At 42.8% G+C, this 18,573-nt stretch overlaps 1 protein-coding gene across 2 annotated transcripts in view; it reads right to left on the bottom strand.

Moving 5' to 3' along the window:
* Nucleotides 1-9,724: 9,724 nt before the first annotated feature.
* The window catches only part of TSC22D1 (TSC22 domain family member 1), a 128,215-nt gene continuing 119,366 nt past the window's right edge, over nucleotides 9,725-18,573 (bottom strand). Inside the window, exons 1-3 of one of the 2 annotated variants that reach the window (XM_028103701.2) lie at nucleotides 12,682-13,046; nucleotides 12,227-12,278; nucleotides 9,725-11,110 (exon numbers count right to left, since the gene is read on the bottom strand). In XM_028103701.2, coding sequence (XP_027959502.1) covers nucleotides 10,853-11,110; nucleotides 12,227-12,278; nucleotides 12,682-12,806 — 435 coding nt within the window. In that variant the 5' untranslated portion in view covers nucleotides 12,807-13,046 and the 3' untranslated portion in view covers nucleotides 9,725-10,852. Of the gene's footprint in view, nucleotides 11,111-12,226; nucleotides 12,279-12,681; nucleotides 13,047-18,573 lie in introns of those variants that run through there. The other variant, XM_028103687.2, reaches the window with a different exon arrangement.

The raw sequence follows: 18,573 nt of genomic DNA, 5'->3' as shown, positions 1-18,573 counted from the left end.
ACACCTGATTTGCCTCCCACTCATCAGGTCTTTACACTTGATTGGCAAGTTACTTATTCTCTCTTCTTCTGTAATGCAGGATAACTTCTTCACAGGGTGTGAAGAATAAATGAAATGCCATATCACGAATGCTTAGCCCACAGTAAGCGCTCAAACAATAAGTAACTAATAAAAACAATAAATGTGTTCCATTTTCCTTTCTCCAGAAGGAGATTTCAGGTCTTCAGGCTGTGGCCCAGTTCAACCATTTCACACCTGTGAAGGAAAAAGCATTACTGCTCATTTTCAACAGCACGGATCCATGAAGCAAGATGAAACCCGATAGATAATACAACATGTTCTAGTTGTTTTCTTCTTTAAGGACCTAAATCACGAGCATTTTACAAACAGGGTTAAAAGGAATTAAAGCACAAAATGTTATGACTCGGGTGTTATAGTCTGGCTCTGGGACACAACCTCCGATGCCTACCTGAGCTGGGTATGGAACGGGACGGGGGAGGCGTGCTACAACCAGCACGCATGCGGCAGGCTGGGTGCCCAGGCCGGGCTCAGCCCACAGCAGCTACCACTCAGCTGCAGCTGATTATTGTCACGCAGGAAAGAGACAGACTCAAGGTTGCCAGAGCTTGGAATGATATCCCCGTTTCGGAAGGGATGTCACTGATTCACTTTGTTTTGTTTTGTTTGTTTTGTTTCAAATGTTGTGTAAACATACCTGAGAGCCAGCTCCGGTCACTAGACTTGCTTGGTACAGCCCAAGCGTCACCACATTGTGACCTCTGATCTAGCTGACTCCATGCCAGTGGTGCTTCTCAAAATGAGTTTCACCTCACAAGTTCATCAGGCCAGTTCTCACTGCATAGGAGCATTTCTCAAAACTCTTAAGACAATTCAGTCCTATCACATAGGAAGGCAATTGCTTTCAATAACTAGACCAAAAATTATTTTTGCTCATGTGTTGCTTTACAGGTCCTTCAAAGCCAACCTCAAGATTTACCTCTTCCCGGAACCCCTCTGTGATACATTCTCATCTATTGACTGCTTCTTGGTCCTTGTATGTCCATTGTTTTTTCTTTGTTTGTTTGTTCTTAGTTATGATTTTGTTGCACTAGTGTTTTTTAAAATTTTAGTTCCAGTATAGTTGACAATACAGTGTTATGTTAGTTTCAGGTGTACAACAGAGTGATTCAGCAATTCCATACATCACTCAGTGCTCATCATGATACATGTACCCTTAATCCCCTTTACCTATTTCAGCCATCCCCCTTTAGTAATCACCAGTTCTCTATTTAAGAGTCTGGCTTTTTGTTTGTCTCTTTTTTTCTTTGTTTGTTTGCTTTGTTTCTTAAATTCAACATATGAGTGAAGTCGTGTATTGTCTTTTTCTGACTGACTTATTTCACTTAATATTATACTCTCTAGATCCATCCATGCTGTTGCAAATGGCAAGATCTCCTTCTTTTTATGGCTGAGTAATATTCTGTTATATATATACATCACATCTTCTTTATCCATTCATCACCTGATGGACACTTGGGCTGCTTCCGTATCTTGGCTATTATAAATAATGCTGCTATAAACATAGGGGTGCATGTTCTTTTTGACTTAGTGTTTTTGTAGTCTTTGGGTAAATACCCAGTAGTGGAATCACTGGATCATAGGGTAGTCCTATTCTTAATTTTTTGAGGAAACTCCACTCTATTTTCCACGGTGGCTGCACCAGTTTGCATTCCCACCAACAGCGTGGGGGAAAAAATGTCCTTTTCCTCCACATCCTCGCCAACACTTGTGGTTTCTTGTGTTTTGGATGGTGTGATATCTCACTGTGATGACAAGTGATATTGAGCATCTTTTCATGTGTCTGTTGGCCATCTGTATGTCTTCTTTGGAGAAATGTCTGTTGAGAGAGAGCGCGCGAGTGAGTGAGCAAGGGAGAGAGAGGGAGAAGCAGGCTTCCCGCTGAGCAAGGAGCCCGACGTGGGGCTCAATCCCAGGACCCTGAGATCATGACACGAGTCTAAGGCAGACGGTTAACCGACTGAGCCACCCAGGCGCCCCACCTTCTGCCCATTTTTAATAGGATTATTTGGTTTTTAGATGTTGAGTTGTGTAAGTTCTTTATATATTTTGGATACTAACCTTTTATCAGATATGTCATTTACAAATATCTTCTCCCATTCAGTAGGTTGTCTTTAAATTCTGTTAGTTATTTCCTTTGCTGTGCAGAAGAAGCTTTTTATTTTGGTGTAGTCCCAATAGTTTATTTTTGCTTTCATATTTCCCTTGCCTCAGGAGACATATCTAGAAAGATGTTGCTGTGGACAATGTCAGAGAAATTATTGCCTGTGCTCTCTTCAAGGATTTCTATGGCTTCAGGTCTCCCATTTAGGTGTTTAATCCATTTTGAGTTTATTTTTGTGTGTGGTGTAAGAAAGTGGTCCAGTTTCATTCTTTGGCATGTAGCTGTCCAGTTTCCCAACACCATTCGTTGAAGAGACTTTCTCTCATTACATGTTCTTGCCTCCTTTGTTGACGATTAATTGACCATATAATTGGGGGGTTATTTCTGGACTCTCTATTCTGTTCCATTGATCTATATGTCTATTTTTGTGCTAGTATCATACTGTTTTGAATACTACAGCTTTGAAGAAAATCCTGAAATCTAGGATTGTGATACTTCCCGCTTTGTTCTTTTTAAGATTGCTTTGGCGATTCAAGATCTTTTGCAGTTCCATACAAATTTTAGGATCATTTGTTCTAGTTCTGTTGCTCATTGCTTTGTAATACTGCATCAGGCAGTCCACGTGTTTGGGCACCAGCGAAGGTAATGAACTAAAAAACATATCGGAAACATGATAGAAATGTATGTATGGCCCTCTTGTAACAGTCCCCACCCTCCAACAGTCCAGGTTGGAGGGTGGGGAGGCAAGAGAAGGGCTTTGCTCCCCTCAGTCTCTCAGGGGCCCAGGCTGTTAAAGCTGCCCCATCTCCATCCCTCCTCCCCTGGCTGAAGGGGAAAAAGCACGGAGGATCGCCCATGGGAAGTTTTTATGAATCAGGCCTGGAAATGACAAATTAGCATTTCTGTCCACGTTCTCAAGTTTGGCTAGGATTCCACCAAATGGGCTCACCCAGCTTCAAGGGAACCTGGGAAATGCCATCTGTGTGTCCAGGAAGAGGAAGAGATTTTTTTGGTGAATACCTACCAGTCTCTGCCATAACCCCTCCCTTTGGATCTAAATATGCGTATCATCTTCTTGCCCTCCCAGAACCCATTCACCCTCCCAGGGGGCAGCAGCCCCAAATCCCATCCAGCTCAAACTCCAAGATCTCCAGGTAAGGCACAGGTCTGGATGTGGCTCCTCGGCCCGGAACTCAGAGGCAAATTTACCTTCCCCTTTACAGACAATGCACAGGGGGGGAGCCAGGGCATAAGATCTTCCATAAAACCCCCACTGGAAGCATACCCAGTCCTCAGTAGTTACGAAATCCTACTGGTCAGGCATAGAGAAGACCCCCTTTGCCCAGGCAGTGGGGGAAGGTCCTTAATTAGACCCTGTTTCTGTCCTCTGGGAAAAAAAGTCCCTGGCGCATCCTTCTCCAAAGTTCCAGGCTCCTTCCTCTGGGACATTTTCTTGTCTGGTATCCTCCATAGGCACCTGCGTAGTGGGCGTTGGGGAGAATGCTCTCCTTGGGAGCTCTACATGTTAGACATCTGCGTCACCCACTTCCAGCTTCTGCGGGTTCCAGGGCCTGAAAGTTATTTGGAAGGTTTCACCGATGTTTTGTTGTAGTTGTTGTTGGTTAAGTCTGGGCTGGCTTACGTCTTCCTTGGCAATAAAAGTCCCTCAAATCGGAGGGGGAAACAAACCATGAGACTATGGACTCTGAGAAACAAACTGAGGGTTCTGGGGGGGCGTCAGCCCGGTGATGGGTATTAAGGAGGGGACGTACTGCATGGAGCACTGGGTGTTATATGCAAACAATGAATCATGGAACACTACATCAAACACTAATGATGTAATGTATGGTGGCTGACATAATAAAATTAAATTTAAAAGAAAAGTCCCTCAAAACCTTGGTAGGCTTCTGCCCTATTTGTACCTGATCAATGTGTCAGCAGCAAGACCTAAAATATTTGTTCTGGACAAGATTGCGTTACGTGATGTGCTGTACATCTGAGACCAAAGGCGTATATGGGGAGTGCATACCATCTGAAGGGGAGAAGCACCTTGTTTAACTGAAGTCTTTTTTTTTTTTAAATGTTTTATTTATTTATTCATGAGAGTCAGAGAGAGAGAGAGGCAGAGGCAGAGGGAGAAGCAGGCTCCCCACCTAGCAGGGAGCCCAATATGGGACTCGATCCCAGGACCCCGGGATCATGACCTGAGCCAAAGGCAGACACTTAACCACCTAAGCCACCCAGGCGCCCCTTAACTGAAGAGTCTTAATGGGATCTCGAAGCATTTCCAGTGTTAGACAGCCCCACATTTCTTCACCTTTTATTCCCTTTCCTTCTTACTTACAAACTCGGCTAATTCTTTCCCGAGCTCACCAACTTCTTGAAAGTCTTTGCCAAACACTGGGAAGAGGCACAAGTCACTAACTTTCGGTGCCCCAGAGTGACGTGCTCATGGGTCACTTGGGCAGCCTTCTGAGTTATCACAGGCAACAGTTTTGAGAAATGTTTTGCGCTTCACAATGAGTCTCAGCCTCTCAAGCCTCCAATAATTTCATCGTCACCCACCCCCCAACCATAATCAACGCCGTGTATTTTAGGTTTTCTGATAACAACCCCCCCCCCCACTTTGGCAGACTTACTTCACGTTACTTAAGGTCAGCCACGGAAGCAAGCAGATTCCAAATGCCCAATGGCTGAGACAGTCTTGCTCATGGAACTCTGCCAGCAGGTTCCATGTTAGTGGGGGAGCCCACTCCATAGTCATTCAGGGACCCAGGCTGGCAGGGGATCTGTCATGTCCGGGGCACCGGGTCTTCTCCATCGGGTCAGCAGAAGGGCAAGAGCACAGCAGATTGCTAAGAATGGTTTTCTTAAGGCCAAGTCTGAAAGTGTTGGGTCTCTTCAGCTTTGGTCCATTGACTAAAATTGGGTCCCCTGGTCACACCTAACTAACTTCAAGAGGGTGGGAGATGTAACTGAGTTGTGTGTCCAAGTAGAAGAGGAAATGGGATCTGGGCCAACCAGCTTGTCCCCGTTTGCCTGGGACTTCGCTGGTGTGAGCACCGGAAGTCCCACTTCCTGGGAACCCCTGCAGGCCCTGGCAAACCAGTCCAGCTGATCACCCTAATGCCTCCCTCACATCTTCTCTCTCCTCACAGAGAGAAACTAAGTCTCCTGTTTGCGTGGCCCCCTCGTCTGCAGTGACTACAGACTACAGATGAGGGCATGAACTCAATGTACTTGAGACAATCGGGAAGATTATTTTATTTTTTTAAAGTTTTATTTGAGAGCGAGAGAGAGAGAGAGAGAGAGAAAGAGAGACAGAGAGAATGAGCAGGGAGGGGGCAGAGGGAGAAGGAGAAGCAGGCTTCCCGCTGAGCAGGGAGCCCGATGTGGGGCTCGATCCCATGACCCTGGGATCGTGACCTGAGCCGAAGGCAGACGCTTAACCGACTGAGCCATCCAGGCGCCCAGGGAAGAGTATTTTAATTGAAATATCGGCCATTCCTGGAAATTTGGAGCATGTGTGGTGTAACCTTGTAGCACACACATCTGCAAAACACTGTATTTGTCCCTAGATGAGTCAGTTCTAAAATGCGGTTATTATTGAGGGAGTTATACTACCACGAGCAAATGTCACTGATTTAACTAGAGTTCTTAGAAATATTTTAGCCAAAAGGTTGATGTGAGAAGGAATACAGAAGGCATTATTCAGGCATTATATTGCATAAGGCAAAGCTCACCAGAAAACCAAGTACCTCATTTATTTTAAAAGAAGCTAGTGGGCTGTCCTTGAAGGCGAGGACTGTGGCTCACTCTCTCTACTATCTCTGGCCTTGTAGAAGGTCTTCAGGGAATGTTCTCTGAAGCGATTTACACAGAGCTTACTAGATAGCCTCCGCTCGGTTTCCCTAATCGGAAAGAAGAGGGATTTTTTTGTTTTGTTTTGCGCCGAAGGATGAGCTGCTATTGGCGACAGGAGTCTGGATCTTGAGACAGACACAGAAAGGGAGTGGAAACTCGTGGCCCGTGGGCCACATCAGCATGGTAGGTGTGCTTTCATTTGGTCTGTAGTGTCCGAAAATCGGGAAATTTCAGAGAGAGCCTGGACTTCTGGGTCTTGAAAAACTGGAAGACCTGGCAACATAGTGTTTGAGTCCCGATATGGCAACAATTGTTCAGAGCTAAGGAGCAGCCGTCCCCCTTAGACGGAGCATGGACTCTCCAACTGCCATGGTCGCTATCACGTCCTACTGTCTTACCTTCACTTAAGTCAAGAAACTTCTGTAGCATCCTATAGACATCTGAGTCTAAAACACCCTAATTAAAGTATAGATGTATATTGTAATGTTATAGCAACTTGACTCATTTTAAAATGGCCACTGAACCTTCCATAGCTATTGATAAAGCGATTGCTAGCAAATCCCGCTGACTTTGAGCACGACTGGCATTCCATGGCACTGTTCTACACAGGGCTTTTTTTTTTATAAGAAAATTAATAACTATGTATTATATATATATAGATCTCCTACCTGTAATTGTGTATTTACTTCCATCAATATTATTTTCAAACATGAACAATTCCCAACTAATCCCTCCTTTAACTCACATAAATGAAACAGCTGCCTTAAGGTATTATTTCTGTGATAAAGAAATGGTGCATTTCTGTCCATATTCCAAATGGCTTATTTACAATTTTAAAGTAATCTCTACACCCAACAAGGGCTCAGACCCACGACCCCAAGATCAAGAATCACACGCTCCACCGACTGAGCCAGCCAGGCGCCCCCTAAATGGCATTTTTAATGTGTGCTTTTGTAATAAAATTTTAATAGTCACCACTATTATCAAATGCTAAGTCAAAAGTTATTAGAAAATAAAACTGCCACAGCTTTATTCCTGCAACAAATACAAAATTAAAATATATAAACGAAAGAACGAGTGGCTCAGAAATAGAAAGGCTAGCATTCCTTGAGCACTTGCTCTGATTCCATCTCTGTGCTTACTGCTTTCCAGCATTATCCTTACAAAAACCCTGTGCTTACTGCTTTCCAGCATTATCCTTACAAAAACCCATTTGGAGCATGAGGTAACAGAGAAAAGCAAGTAAAATACCCGGCCCAAGGTCACTTAGCTAGTAGCCAGCAGAGTTACAATTAAAACCAAATGAATTCCAGTTTAAGAAGTTAAATGAACAAACAAAAACAGCGTGCTCCACCCCCCAACCCCAAAGTTAGAAGAATAAAGGAGGGTCATCTCAAAACGCAGAGGGTTGTAGCATCTCAGAGCAGAACTGAATCTTTGCGACCTGATCCAGCTCATTTTACAGATACGAAAGCGGGTCTGAGTGGTTCCGTCTTGTGTCCACAGGCTGGGGGCTGTGGGGCCTGGGGCCTGCCAGCACAAGTCTCCACTCTCAGCCTGGGTCCTTCTCCGCAGGCCCACACAGGAAGCTCACTGCACAACCTGCTTGTTGTGCAGTAAGACCATGGCTGGCCACGCTTCTCCAGCTGAGGCAGTGTCAGCAAAGGGGAGTTAACCTCTTCTTCTCTGCCTCCATTTCGAATCCTTGCACCAACATCGCTGCTGGAATGGATTTGCAGGGGACAGCTACGCGGTTGTGTCGTCAGACTCCCTCCTGGCAGCTGCCACTACTTGTACATCACAGCAAGGTCTGAGTCGTGTCTATGGAAATTCATGTTCATTTCTGATTTCAGTTACAATGAACTTTTATCCGTTTCTTGTGTAAATTTTTAAAAGTGATTCTGCTGTGGCATATTCATTACACAGTGACAAATAAATTTGTTTTTAAAGTATGTAAAAAATAGCACAGAACTACTGAGGGATAAACATTGTTAATTTGAAGCAGAAAGCAGTCATTAAAAATCATGTAAAATTCCTTCTGTGTCTCCTTCCCTGGAACAACGGTCTCTCCTGCTGCAAATGCTGAGGTCATGAACAGCCAGTGCTGGTACAACATTCCATTCCTCTTAAAAATCCTTCCTGCTCCACCGAACGTAAGTGTGATATAATCAATTAAATAATAACCCACAGGCCAACAAAGACCTGGAAGCAAATAGGAAAATGCCTTTTTAAATTACCTTAAACAGCCTGAAATGTCACTCACTTAAAACATGTTTAGTAATTACTAAAATAAACATGAATGGAAAAAAACATCTTCTGATTTTAATAATTCATGATTTCACATACAATATTCAGCTCCCAAAGTGTCATGGGAGTCTCACATTTTTAATCATAAGTCCAAAATTCCATTAAATAATGGAGAAGGAAGTTCTCCACTATCTTAACAATACATTGACATGAAACTTCCCAAATCTTCTGCAATTACCACCTTTGATGTTGAAGATCTTCATTAAAAGCAAACGATGAAATGGCTAAAGATTTTGATTCATTATGGTTTTCTTTTTAAAGGAAATGTAATTACTATGTAAGTACCTCTTTATTTTTAAGCCAAAGTTATATAACCTTCAAAGTAAAATGACAAAGGCTTTTTTAAATCCTCTCCAAATTCCTCGAACCATCTTCATGGCAATTGCCACCAGCCTGTGGCAGTCTGTAGTTTACAGCTTCAACAAGAGCTCTGTATCCCCACACCCGTCACATTGAGCTCCGTAACACATGTGCACTGTCCTTCTCAGGAAGCACCGATGTTCCATTCACCTATCAATCTACCAGCTCTACAAGAGAAAAATGAAGGAGTCAAAAAAGTTAAGTCCTCGTCCTGCTAGGGTTTAACTGAGACTTGGAGCTCAAAAATGCCCCAACTCCCATTGGGTCTAAGGGGCGTTGCTGAGGTCCTAGGGCACATTAGAGCTGATAAATCCACCCTGTTCACACTGCTTGCTGATATGGCCCCCAGAACATGTCAGGCTCACATCTCAGATGCCAGTTTGCCTTAGGATTCCATTATGCTTTTAATTTCGACCTAAGGAATCAACTGGGATGGACTGACTGCCTTGCTTGTCTGGTCCCACCTCAAATCCAGTAGAGGAAACACCTGGAATCATCTTTTGTCTTTTGCTTGGACATTTCCAGGAGCTGGAAACTCAATCCATGATAGGAAAGACATCCCAATCCAGGGTGACAGAGTTTCTAAAGTGGAAATCAGCATAACTTCCATCTTTCAATTCTAGAGCTGCTAATTGGGATTATACACAGAGTTAAGGCTCATTACCCTCCCAGCTGGTAAACATTTGAAAATTAAGGCTTCCATACCCCTAGAACTTCAAAGTCACAGAACTGAGAGATTTCTCTTTCAATGCCCCACATCGGCCCTGGGAGGTGAAGCCACTTGTCCAGGTGATACTGGGCTGAAGAAATAAGCTCTCATGTCCTTCACTCTTTCCTTCCCTTACTGGCTTGAAATAATGCAATGTCTATCCGTAGTTCAAACCACTAGTACCTCTACTTTGTCCACACTTTACACTCCCCTTCAAGATTTTGCTGGTCAAACTGTTTTAACTTTACCTGGGAAACAGTTGCGAAGTGACTGTAGTAATGTTAATACTAACATGAAAACACTTGTTTATCAACATTTTATATGCTTTATTGAAAGTTGACAAGTGCAAGAGTTAAATACAGTGACACCTTACAACTGTGTAGAGAACATGCACAGGAACGTATGCATAGAACTACTATACAGGTAATATGCAGAAACCCCTACTGCGAAATTCATTTCATTAGCTAGAACGGATCATTTTTCAAAGTATTCAACCAGCTCAATCAAAAGACCTCAGTGAACAGGAATTTACTTCAAGATATTCAGCAACTAGAAGATTTCAGATTACACAAAGTGACTGACGGTGCCAAATTCTTAAAATTTCTTTAGGTGTGGTTTTCTTCATGTAGCATTTTTTAATGTAGATCTCTATATAAAAGACAATCCACACCTCTTCAGACAGCCAATGAAACATCTAAATTTCAATCTGTACAACCTAAATAGTAGTTACAGTCCTCTATTGTACAAAATAGTTACACTACATACACAAATATACAATAAGCAAAACAACCTTCATGTAAGAGAGCCTAGGTCCCAGCTACCTGTCACCGTTTTAGTCACTCTAAGAGTTTCGTGTCATCCACTGTTTCCAGAAAGAGGCACAGTACTATTGTTTTATGGATTTCTGGTGACAGTCGTCAGTTGGTACGATGAACTACATTCCCCCTCATCTTAGGTGAGACTACGTGTCAGTCTTTACTTTGACCTTCCTTTTAAGGTCCTCCTGGCGGAGAAGAGGAGAGAGGAAAGTCCAGTGGAGCCCCACTGCTTCAAACCCCGTGGAGTACACTACGTGCAAGCAGGAGAGAACTCTTGGGAGCGGGGATGGGGGAGCAGAGAAGGGATGGAAAGGCACACAGCTCCTCGGCATGAATGAAACCACTTCGCACATATCTGCCAAGCTGCATGGGGTCCCAGTATATCCATGCTAATTCTCTAATTAACCTTTAATTCACCCAACTAAGAAATGTCTTCAAGCCAAAAGCATATGAGTGTTTAATACTGGAAAAAAGAGACAATGGCTAATGTCAGTCTCACTTCTCTTTTGCAGCGAGCAGTGAAATGGGCGACTGTGGAGGCGGAGGCCCCTGGTACAGCTCTGGTCTGTTCAGTTCAGACAGCAGCAGCCAGTTCTGAGGGGGCCTAGGCGGCTACGCCGTCGGTCCTGCGCCCTGGGATGCTGGCTGGGCTGGGGGCTGTGTGGTCCCCTGTGGCTGTGTGGTGGCAGGAGGGGAGCCAGTCTGCAGCTGGGCCTGAAACTGGGCAAGCTGCTCAGGACTGGCCAGTGTCTTCAGCAGATTGTTTTCCTGCTCCAGCTGGGAATTTTTCTCTATTAGTTCTTTGATTTGCTCTTTGAGGACCTCCACTTCCTCTCTAACCGCATACATCAAATGGCTTTTCACCAGATCCTGAAAGGCAGACGGAAAAATAGGTTTAACTTATTATTTCCCAGATTCTGAATTTCTAAAGTATTATTTTATAAGATTCTCCCTGTTAACATGCCCTGCCTTTAGCTTATTTAACCCGCCCCTGGAGCCATCTACTGAATACAACCACAACCGTACAAAATACTTAAGTTTAATGTATAAGGGGATCGGTCTTTTTAAAAGCCTATGCATTTTTCGGCGGCCGTTAGCCAGGGCCGCACACACTCACGGTTTGCCACTCCAGAAGGCGGGGTAGGAGCCTGGCGGCCGGGACGTCCAGGCCCGCAGCAGCGGTAGCCGCCTCCCCGCCCCCAAGTCCCTCCCTCCGCCCCCCGGACCGCCTCCCTCAGCACCGGCTGCAGCCAGTTCCTACAGAGCATGTTGCCGCATTTTCCTCCCTCCACCCCCACCCCCCCTTTCGTGATTAAGCTGACATCACAGAAACCTGGGGCCGACGTCGCAGCCAATGGGAGCTCGAGTTATTTATAGCTCCGAATTAAAGGATCGGAGTTTGCCTAGCAACAGTGGGCAGAGAATCCCGTGAGAAGAGCCACAGGCGCTGCTCCAATAACAAAGAACAGCCAAGGCGGAAATAAAAAATAGGAGAAAACCAGGCACAGGCTGAGAAAGACAAAACTTTTCTCCGATTCTTCTTCATTGTGCAGTAGCCTACATCACTGGGGATCCGTTTGTACAAGGTCTAGAAAGCCCTTGAAATCCCTACTCTGTACCCCCTCCTTCCCCAGTGAACCGTACCGTTCCTAGTAAAGCCACATCGCTAGAGATGTGCCCACGACCGAAGGACGCGCAGGGCAGAGCTTCCCTAGCAGTTCCCGAGCAAAAAGGGTGTCCTCTGCAAAAATCCCGACGTTGTGTGAAACCCGTCGGGAAGAGAGAACATTTAATACCCTCAGGGCCCCGTTCTCCGTCCGCAGCAGCCTTGGTATGTGGCTTCATGCTGGCCCAATGGAGACAGTGCCGGCATTTCTAAATGTATGAAGAGCAATCATCCTAACTGTGGATGCACTGGTTCCATCCCAATCTCGCTTTCTGTACTGTGCCCACATTTAGTACAAATGATTTTTAATCAGTACATACCATAGCTTGCTCGATTTTGTTGTCAATAGCTACCACACTTGCACCAGAGGAGCTGGAAAAGAGGGGGGAAAATCGATAAATGGTATTTTTAAAACATCCAAGACAAAAAGGACTTCCCAATTCTGTGATGTTATTAGCATCATTTTTTGAACATTCTACAACGCTATGTAATATATCACCCTCCAGAAAACACCAGCCACTCTCCTACTAACAAATATCCAGACATATACCTATTTTAGTGAGCCACAAAAGGCTAAGTTACATAATGTGGTAACAGCCTGCTCTCTGGCCAGAACTGCGAAAAGAAGGCTATTCTAAACATTTCAAAAAGCAACATCCATGTCACCGTATTCTTTCCGACAATGGACAAAGGAATTCGCCTGGCTATCTTTCACCTGCATTATTAGAAGTATCTCACGAGTAAATTTAAAGAAACTATCCCAGCCGACATTTACCTATTGTCAAGTCTCACAGAGGCGTTTTCAGTCCCCAGCAAGGATGACAAGAAAGAAATTGAAAAATGTCTCAGTTGGTAAACTCCTAGATCCATCGCCACTGGTCTACACCATTGGGATTTCATGCAATTGCAGCCAAAAACACCCTCGCGGAAAAAAAAAAGGGAATACCAGCAGCCTTGTCTGAGCTAGATAAAAAATCTTCTAGCTTTCTGCAGCCCAGGGAAAAACGGAAAACGGAAGCCTTAATTTAAAGAAACCCGGCTTCTGGGGCTTGGCGATCCAGGGAAGATGCTGATCCCACCGCTGTGTAGAGAAGACTCCCACAACGACAGCCAGGCTCCACTAAGGCTATGGACCAGAACTCGGACTCGCCGCAGAATATATGGAGGAGAGCGCCGCGCCGATTGGCCAGCACCCTATTGGCACCTCCCCTTCTCCCTTCCCCGCCCTCCTCGAGCTTCCCCGCCTTCCCTCCTCCCAACCCCCCCCAACCCCCCAGCCCCCAGCCTCCCGATCGGATCCCGCTCTTCGGGTGGGCTGACCCAGGCCGCAGTGGACCCGCAGAGCTGCGGGGCCACCGAGGCCTCCACAAGCCTCGGAAAGCCAGACCACTACTTCGGCGGAAAACGTCAAGGGTCCCTGAAAATACAGTTGGGGCCCCGCACGTGCTTACGTTTAAGGGGAGTCAGACCCCGTCCCAGGAGCTGCCTGTCCCCGAGGCTTCCCAACGGCGAAAGCTTCCTATTTGCAACCAGAACCGTCTGAGCTACTGGGCATGCCCAGTCCCACCGCTAAGACTTGGAGGAGCTCGAGTGTCTCGATTTCAATTATCTAGTTCTTACAGGCAACAGTAATGGGAGGATTTTATAGGCAGGTTTATTTATAAGGATAATAACCGTACAATAATAACATCTTTAAAAGAGGTAGTGAATTTTGGAGGGAAAAATCACATTTGCTTTCTGAGAAACACTGCTTTTTCGCGGATCTATTAATTACTCGTAGAAACAAAACAAAAAACATTACATATTCTTTGCTAGGCATATATCTATTGAAGCAAAAAGGAACCCATCAGATGAAGAAATCAGGTAGATCTTCCCAAAACGTCCCTAGAGCCATAAGCCTTAAAATCACATCTCCCTCCTTCCATTTATAGCTAGAAAACTAAATCCACAGGATGAATCCTACCCTACATCGATCTATTTTCAGTAAGTCCCTAAAGCAAGTTTTTGCAAGTGGCAATTCCTGTAAGTCTCAACCCTATGAGTTTTCTTACATCTGAAGGACTGAAGTATTATAAAGTATGTATTTCATCCTGATGGCCATACTGACCAAGTAATTCCCTTCCCCAAACCAAAATCAAGAGATCTGGGTGTAAAAATGACTAACCCATTGCTTATTTCCTCTATTAATTTAAAATATTTGCAAGGATGCATCGATTGGGGCTACAATTTAATCTACTAAAAATCCAAGGGTTAAATTTGCTTGATTATTGTAAATTCTCTGGTTTGCAAGTCAATAGTTAAGAAAGCAAATTTAACCTCTACAATACTGCCCTCTAATGGCACAAGCCTATAAAACCACAAAAAACTACAAATAGTGAAGACTTCTCTAATCCACAGGCGAGCCATACCATCACAAATAATTTCAATATAAAATTTGACCACAGAACATGATATATGCAAATAATCTATTTACACACACACACACACACGCGCGCGCGCGCGCGTCTTTTCTCGCTCAAACAGGCATTCTCTCTCAATTTCGCATCCTTCAATCCTAAGCATCCTTTAATTTAGGACATTTTAATTGCCATCAGAGCCTTTCAGAGACATTCTTTTAAGTTGACCCAGTGCTACCAGAGAGCATCTGGTTCTAGAAACAGTCTAAAGGAATTAGGGACCAAATCTGGCAAATGTGGTAGACGATGACAAGGACAATGAATTCTCTTTTGGGTTGAAAACCTAAGTGTGACTAACTATAAAGCAGTAACATTCTTTTTTATTGTAAGGGTCATAATAGTCTCCAAATTTTAAGCCTTTGCTTTTGAATAGCAATGTTTGTTGGCATATTTGTGATTTACAAAACTTGATATATATACCATCTCAGATGAAAGAAATCTATTTGAGGAAGGCATCCATTTTCAGTAAAAAGAAACAGGAGTAAGTGGAAGCTTAAGAATCAGTAATTCGGAAACCAGGGATGTGGTCCCTGTCTGTGAGTGGTAGACAGAATTATTATTTACTACACAGTAGCTTCTATATTTTGAAAGTTAAAGTTACCACAAACTATATGTGTAATTAAATCCATTTACCTATTTTAGCTGAACCACACAGGACAAATTATTAAAGAAAGCATCATCTTAAACTGTTAAAAAAAAAAAAAGAGCTTAAAAAAATAAAACTCTTGAGGTCACATGAAGAAATGAATTTAAAATTCCCAGCTGAAGTGTTCTTGAACAAAAACAGAAATAAACAAGCTGGTTATGCTTCCATTTTACTTGTTTGAACAGATCACCATTGGACTAAGCTACAGAAGCCAATATAAGCCATCACAGTCTATTTAATCCATATCTCTGCAGAGGGACATTATGGTCATCTCCAGTACTTTGCTATTTTAAATAAAATTGCAAGAAATATCTTGTATGTACATCCTTGACCCATTTGTGTATATATTTCTGGAGAATTTGCAGGGCCAGAGGATATAAACCTCCCCCACCAAATTATTAGAAATCTATTGTTTTCGTATACATAAATGTGCTAGATTCCTTTCAAACTAGATTTTTATCTGCAGACTGGAAAGACAATTTGAAAAAGAAGGCAAATTAACTGGAGGAAAGCTCCATGGAGGGGAAAACCCATGGGTCAGATATATCTGAGGCACAAAGTCACTAGAATTACTCTCAAAAATACTTCTCTTTGTAAGACAAAACATCTATGAGTCTGGTGCCTACTCAGAGCTCAACAAAGACTAGCTGATAGGACAGGGAAAACACTGAAGGAGCCCGCTTCTCCCTCTGCCTGCCACTCCCCCTGCTTGTGAGTGCTCTCTCTCTGACAAATACATAAATAAAATATTTTTTAAAAAAATGAACAAAGCCCTACACCAAAGCACATCAGCATGAAAGTAAAGATCACTTGGGACAGAGAAAAATCTTAAAAGCTTCCGAACAGAAAAACCAAGTTAGAAACACAGGAACAAATAATCAGAATGGTTTTTGCTGGCTGCCACAGAACAATGGAGAGAATTCTGAGAGAAAAACATTCTCCCTTGGCCAAATTATCATGTAAGTGTAAAGGTAGAACAAAAACATTTTCAGACATTTCAGACACCAAAATGGAGGAACAAATCAGGCAAAAGGGTTGAAATTTTTAGAAATAAAGAATACTGTCTATTTCAAAAGGAAAAGAGAGAAAATGTGTAGGAAACATGAACCGGGGACTGAGATGCTGGAGAGAAGGGAGGCAATCAACAGGACGGTGACGAAGGAAGGCTCCAGGCGACAGCCGCTAAGCAAGCCTGAGGAGCACCTGACCTGTAAGGGCGCAGAAAGATGGCTGCTCGAGGAGGGAGGGCTTTGGTGGGTGGGAGTACACAGAGAGATGAATCCAATACATCTGAGCATTTGCAGAGGGGAGGGGAGCCACACACAGGTGCCTGACAGACCTAATGGAGCAACTGGATAAGTTCAAAGCAATTTTACAGAAAACAAAAGCAAGAAAAAAAACTAGAATGCCTATCAATAAAATTTACATAACTATATTGATTTTGAAATTTTTTACTTGTTTAACTTTAAAAAGTTAACCGCATTGCAAAGGTGGTGGGGAGAAAACCTGAGTCATAAGAATGGTTTAAAAGTGCTAAATCTGAATCTATGACAGTTTGATTATAAAATACCTAAAATTTAAAAAGCAAGAAATAACAGTATAAATATATTACATAGACACGTGTAGGTAAATATGAGAAAACAAAAAATGTTGGCTGCCTCTGAGGAATAGACAGGGGGACTAAAAAAAGGAATTTATATTTATATATATTCATATATATACATATTTTTTTTTTCTTTAGGGATGATCTTTTGATGTGATCTTTAGGGATGTAGAAGTATTTTCTTAAAGTAAGAGAATGGGATGTGCGGAGGGTTCCTCTGCTCCCAGGCTGCAGGTGAGTACTTATCAGCACAAGCATGTGAGGAAACGACCAATGCTGGGAAAGAGCCACCCAAAAGCAGCAGGCAGAAACAATTTTTGGAAATCACACAGGGTCAGGAATAGTTGGTGTTACCATCAGCCAGAGTAAAAACAAAACAAAACAAAACAAAAAACAACTTATAAACACAGGGCACCAGATATTCAGAAGGACACTGCCAAAGTCGTGGGGAAAAATTAGTTTTGGACTAAAGGGTGTTGGGTCTTGTGCAAAGCAGTTTTAAAGGAAGCCTTGAAGATCAAACTGTTTCCAAGTAACTTAATTTTGTCCCAAAACAAAGCTCAAGGATATTAAATAAAATACAGTTAGCATCCAATAATTCACAGTGTCTGGCATCCAATGAAAAGTACCAGGCATACAAACGCAGGGAAATATAACTCATAACAAGGAAGAAAATCAATCAAAATGACCCAGATATGACAAAGATGATATAATTTGTAGACAATGACATTAAAACAATTATTATAACTATATTTTATATGTTCAAGAAGGTGGAGGAAAAATTAGCATATTAAGTAGAGGTATGGAAGGCATAAAGAAATTAGATTTCTGAAGATGAACAATATAATGTGTGAGAAGAAAAACACTGCACGGGATTAACAGTAAATTAGACAGGCAGAAGAAATATTAGTGATTTTTTTGCAATAAAAGGATCCAAAATAAAACACAGGGAGGGGAAAAAAAACAAAACAAAAAATAAAACAAGAAAAGAACATCATTGAACTGTGGGGCAATTTCAAGCAACCAAATATATCTTTAGAAACGAGAGAGAGGAAATATATTTGAAGAAATAATGGCAATTTGCCCCAAGTTTTATTAAAATAATAAATCCAGATCCAAGAAACTAAGCCTCAAGCAAGAGAATTGTGGAGAAAACTGCAATAAGGGTGTGTCATAATCAGATGGCTTAAAACCAGTGACAATGAGAAAATTTAAGAGCAGCCCAAGAAAAGAACTAGATTATACACAAAGCAACAAAGATAAGAATGTAGCCGACTTGTGGGTTGGAAACAGCTAGATGGAAGACAGTGTGGCAATATCTTTAAACTGTTAGAAGAAAAATTTCAAAAACCTGTCAACCTATAATTCTATGCCCAGTGAAAATACCTGTCAAAAATAAAGGTGAAATTCATTCTTTTACAGACATACAAAAGTTGGGAGGATTCATCACAGGCAGACCTGCACTAGAAGAAATTTTAAAGTTCGCTCTTTGGACCGAAGGAAAATGATGGAAATCTAAATCCACACAAAAGAATGAAGAATATCAGAAGTGGTAACTATGTGGTTAAATATAAAAAAAAAAAACTGTTCCCTAACTATCTCTTTTTTTTTTTTTAAGATTTTACTTATTTATTTATGAGAGAGAGAGAGAGAGAGAGGGAGGCAGAGAGAGAAGCCAGCTCCCCACAGAACAGGAAGCCGGACATGGGACTCAATCCCTGGACCCTGGGAACGTGGCCCAAGCTGAAGGCAGATGCTTAACCAACTGAGCCACCCAGGCGCCCCCTAACGATCTCTTTTAAGAGATAAATAAGTGACTGTTTATTATTGACAGACTCACAGATAAGGGAAAAAAACTTGGTTACCAGAAAGGGGAGGGGTTGGGGGGGCGGGTCAAAATAGATGAAGAGGATTAATAGGTACAAACTTCCGTTATAAAATAAATCATGGGGATGTAAGGTG

This window comes from Eumetopias jubatus, unplaced genomic scaffold (genome assembly GCF_037043125.1).
Source record: "Eumetopias jubatus isolate StellerSeaLion01/CBP00866 unplaced genomic scaffold, mEumJub1_p1.0 scaffold_3, whole genome shotgun sequence".
NCBI lineage: Eukaryota > Metazoa > Chordata > Mammalia > Carnivora > Otariidae > Eumetopias > Eumetopias jubatus.
This window is presented reverse-complemented; position numbering and strand designations above follow the sequence as displayed.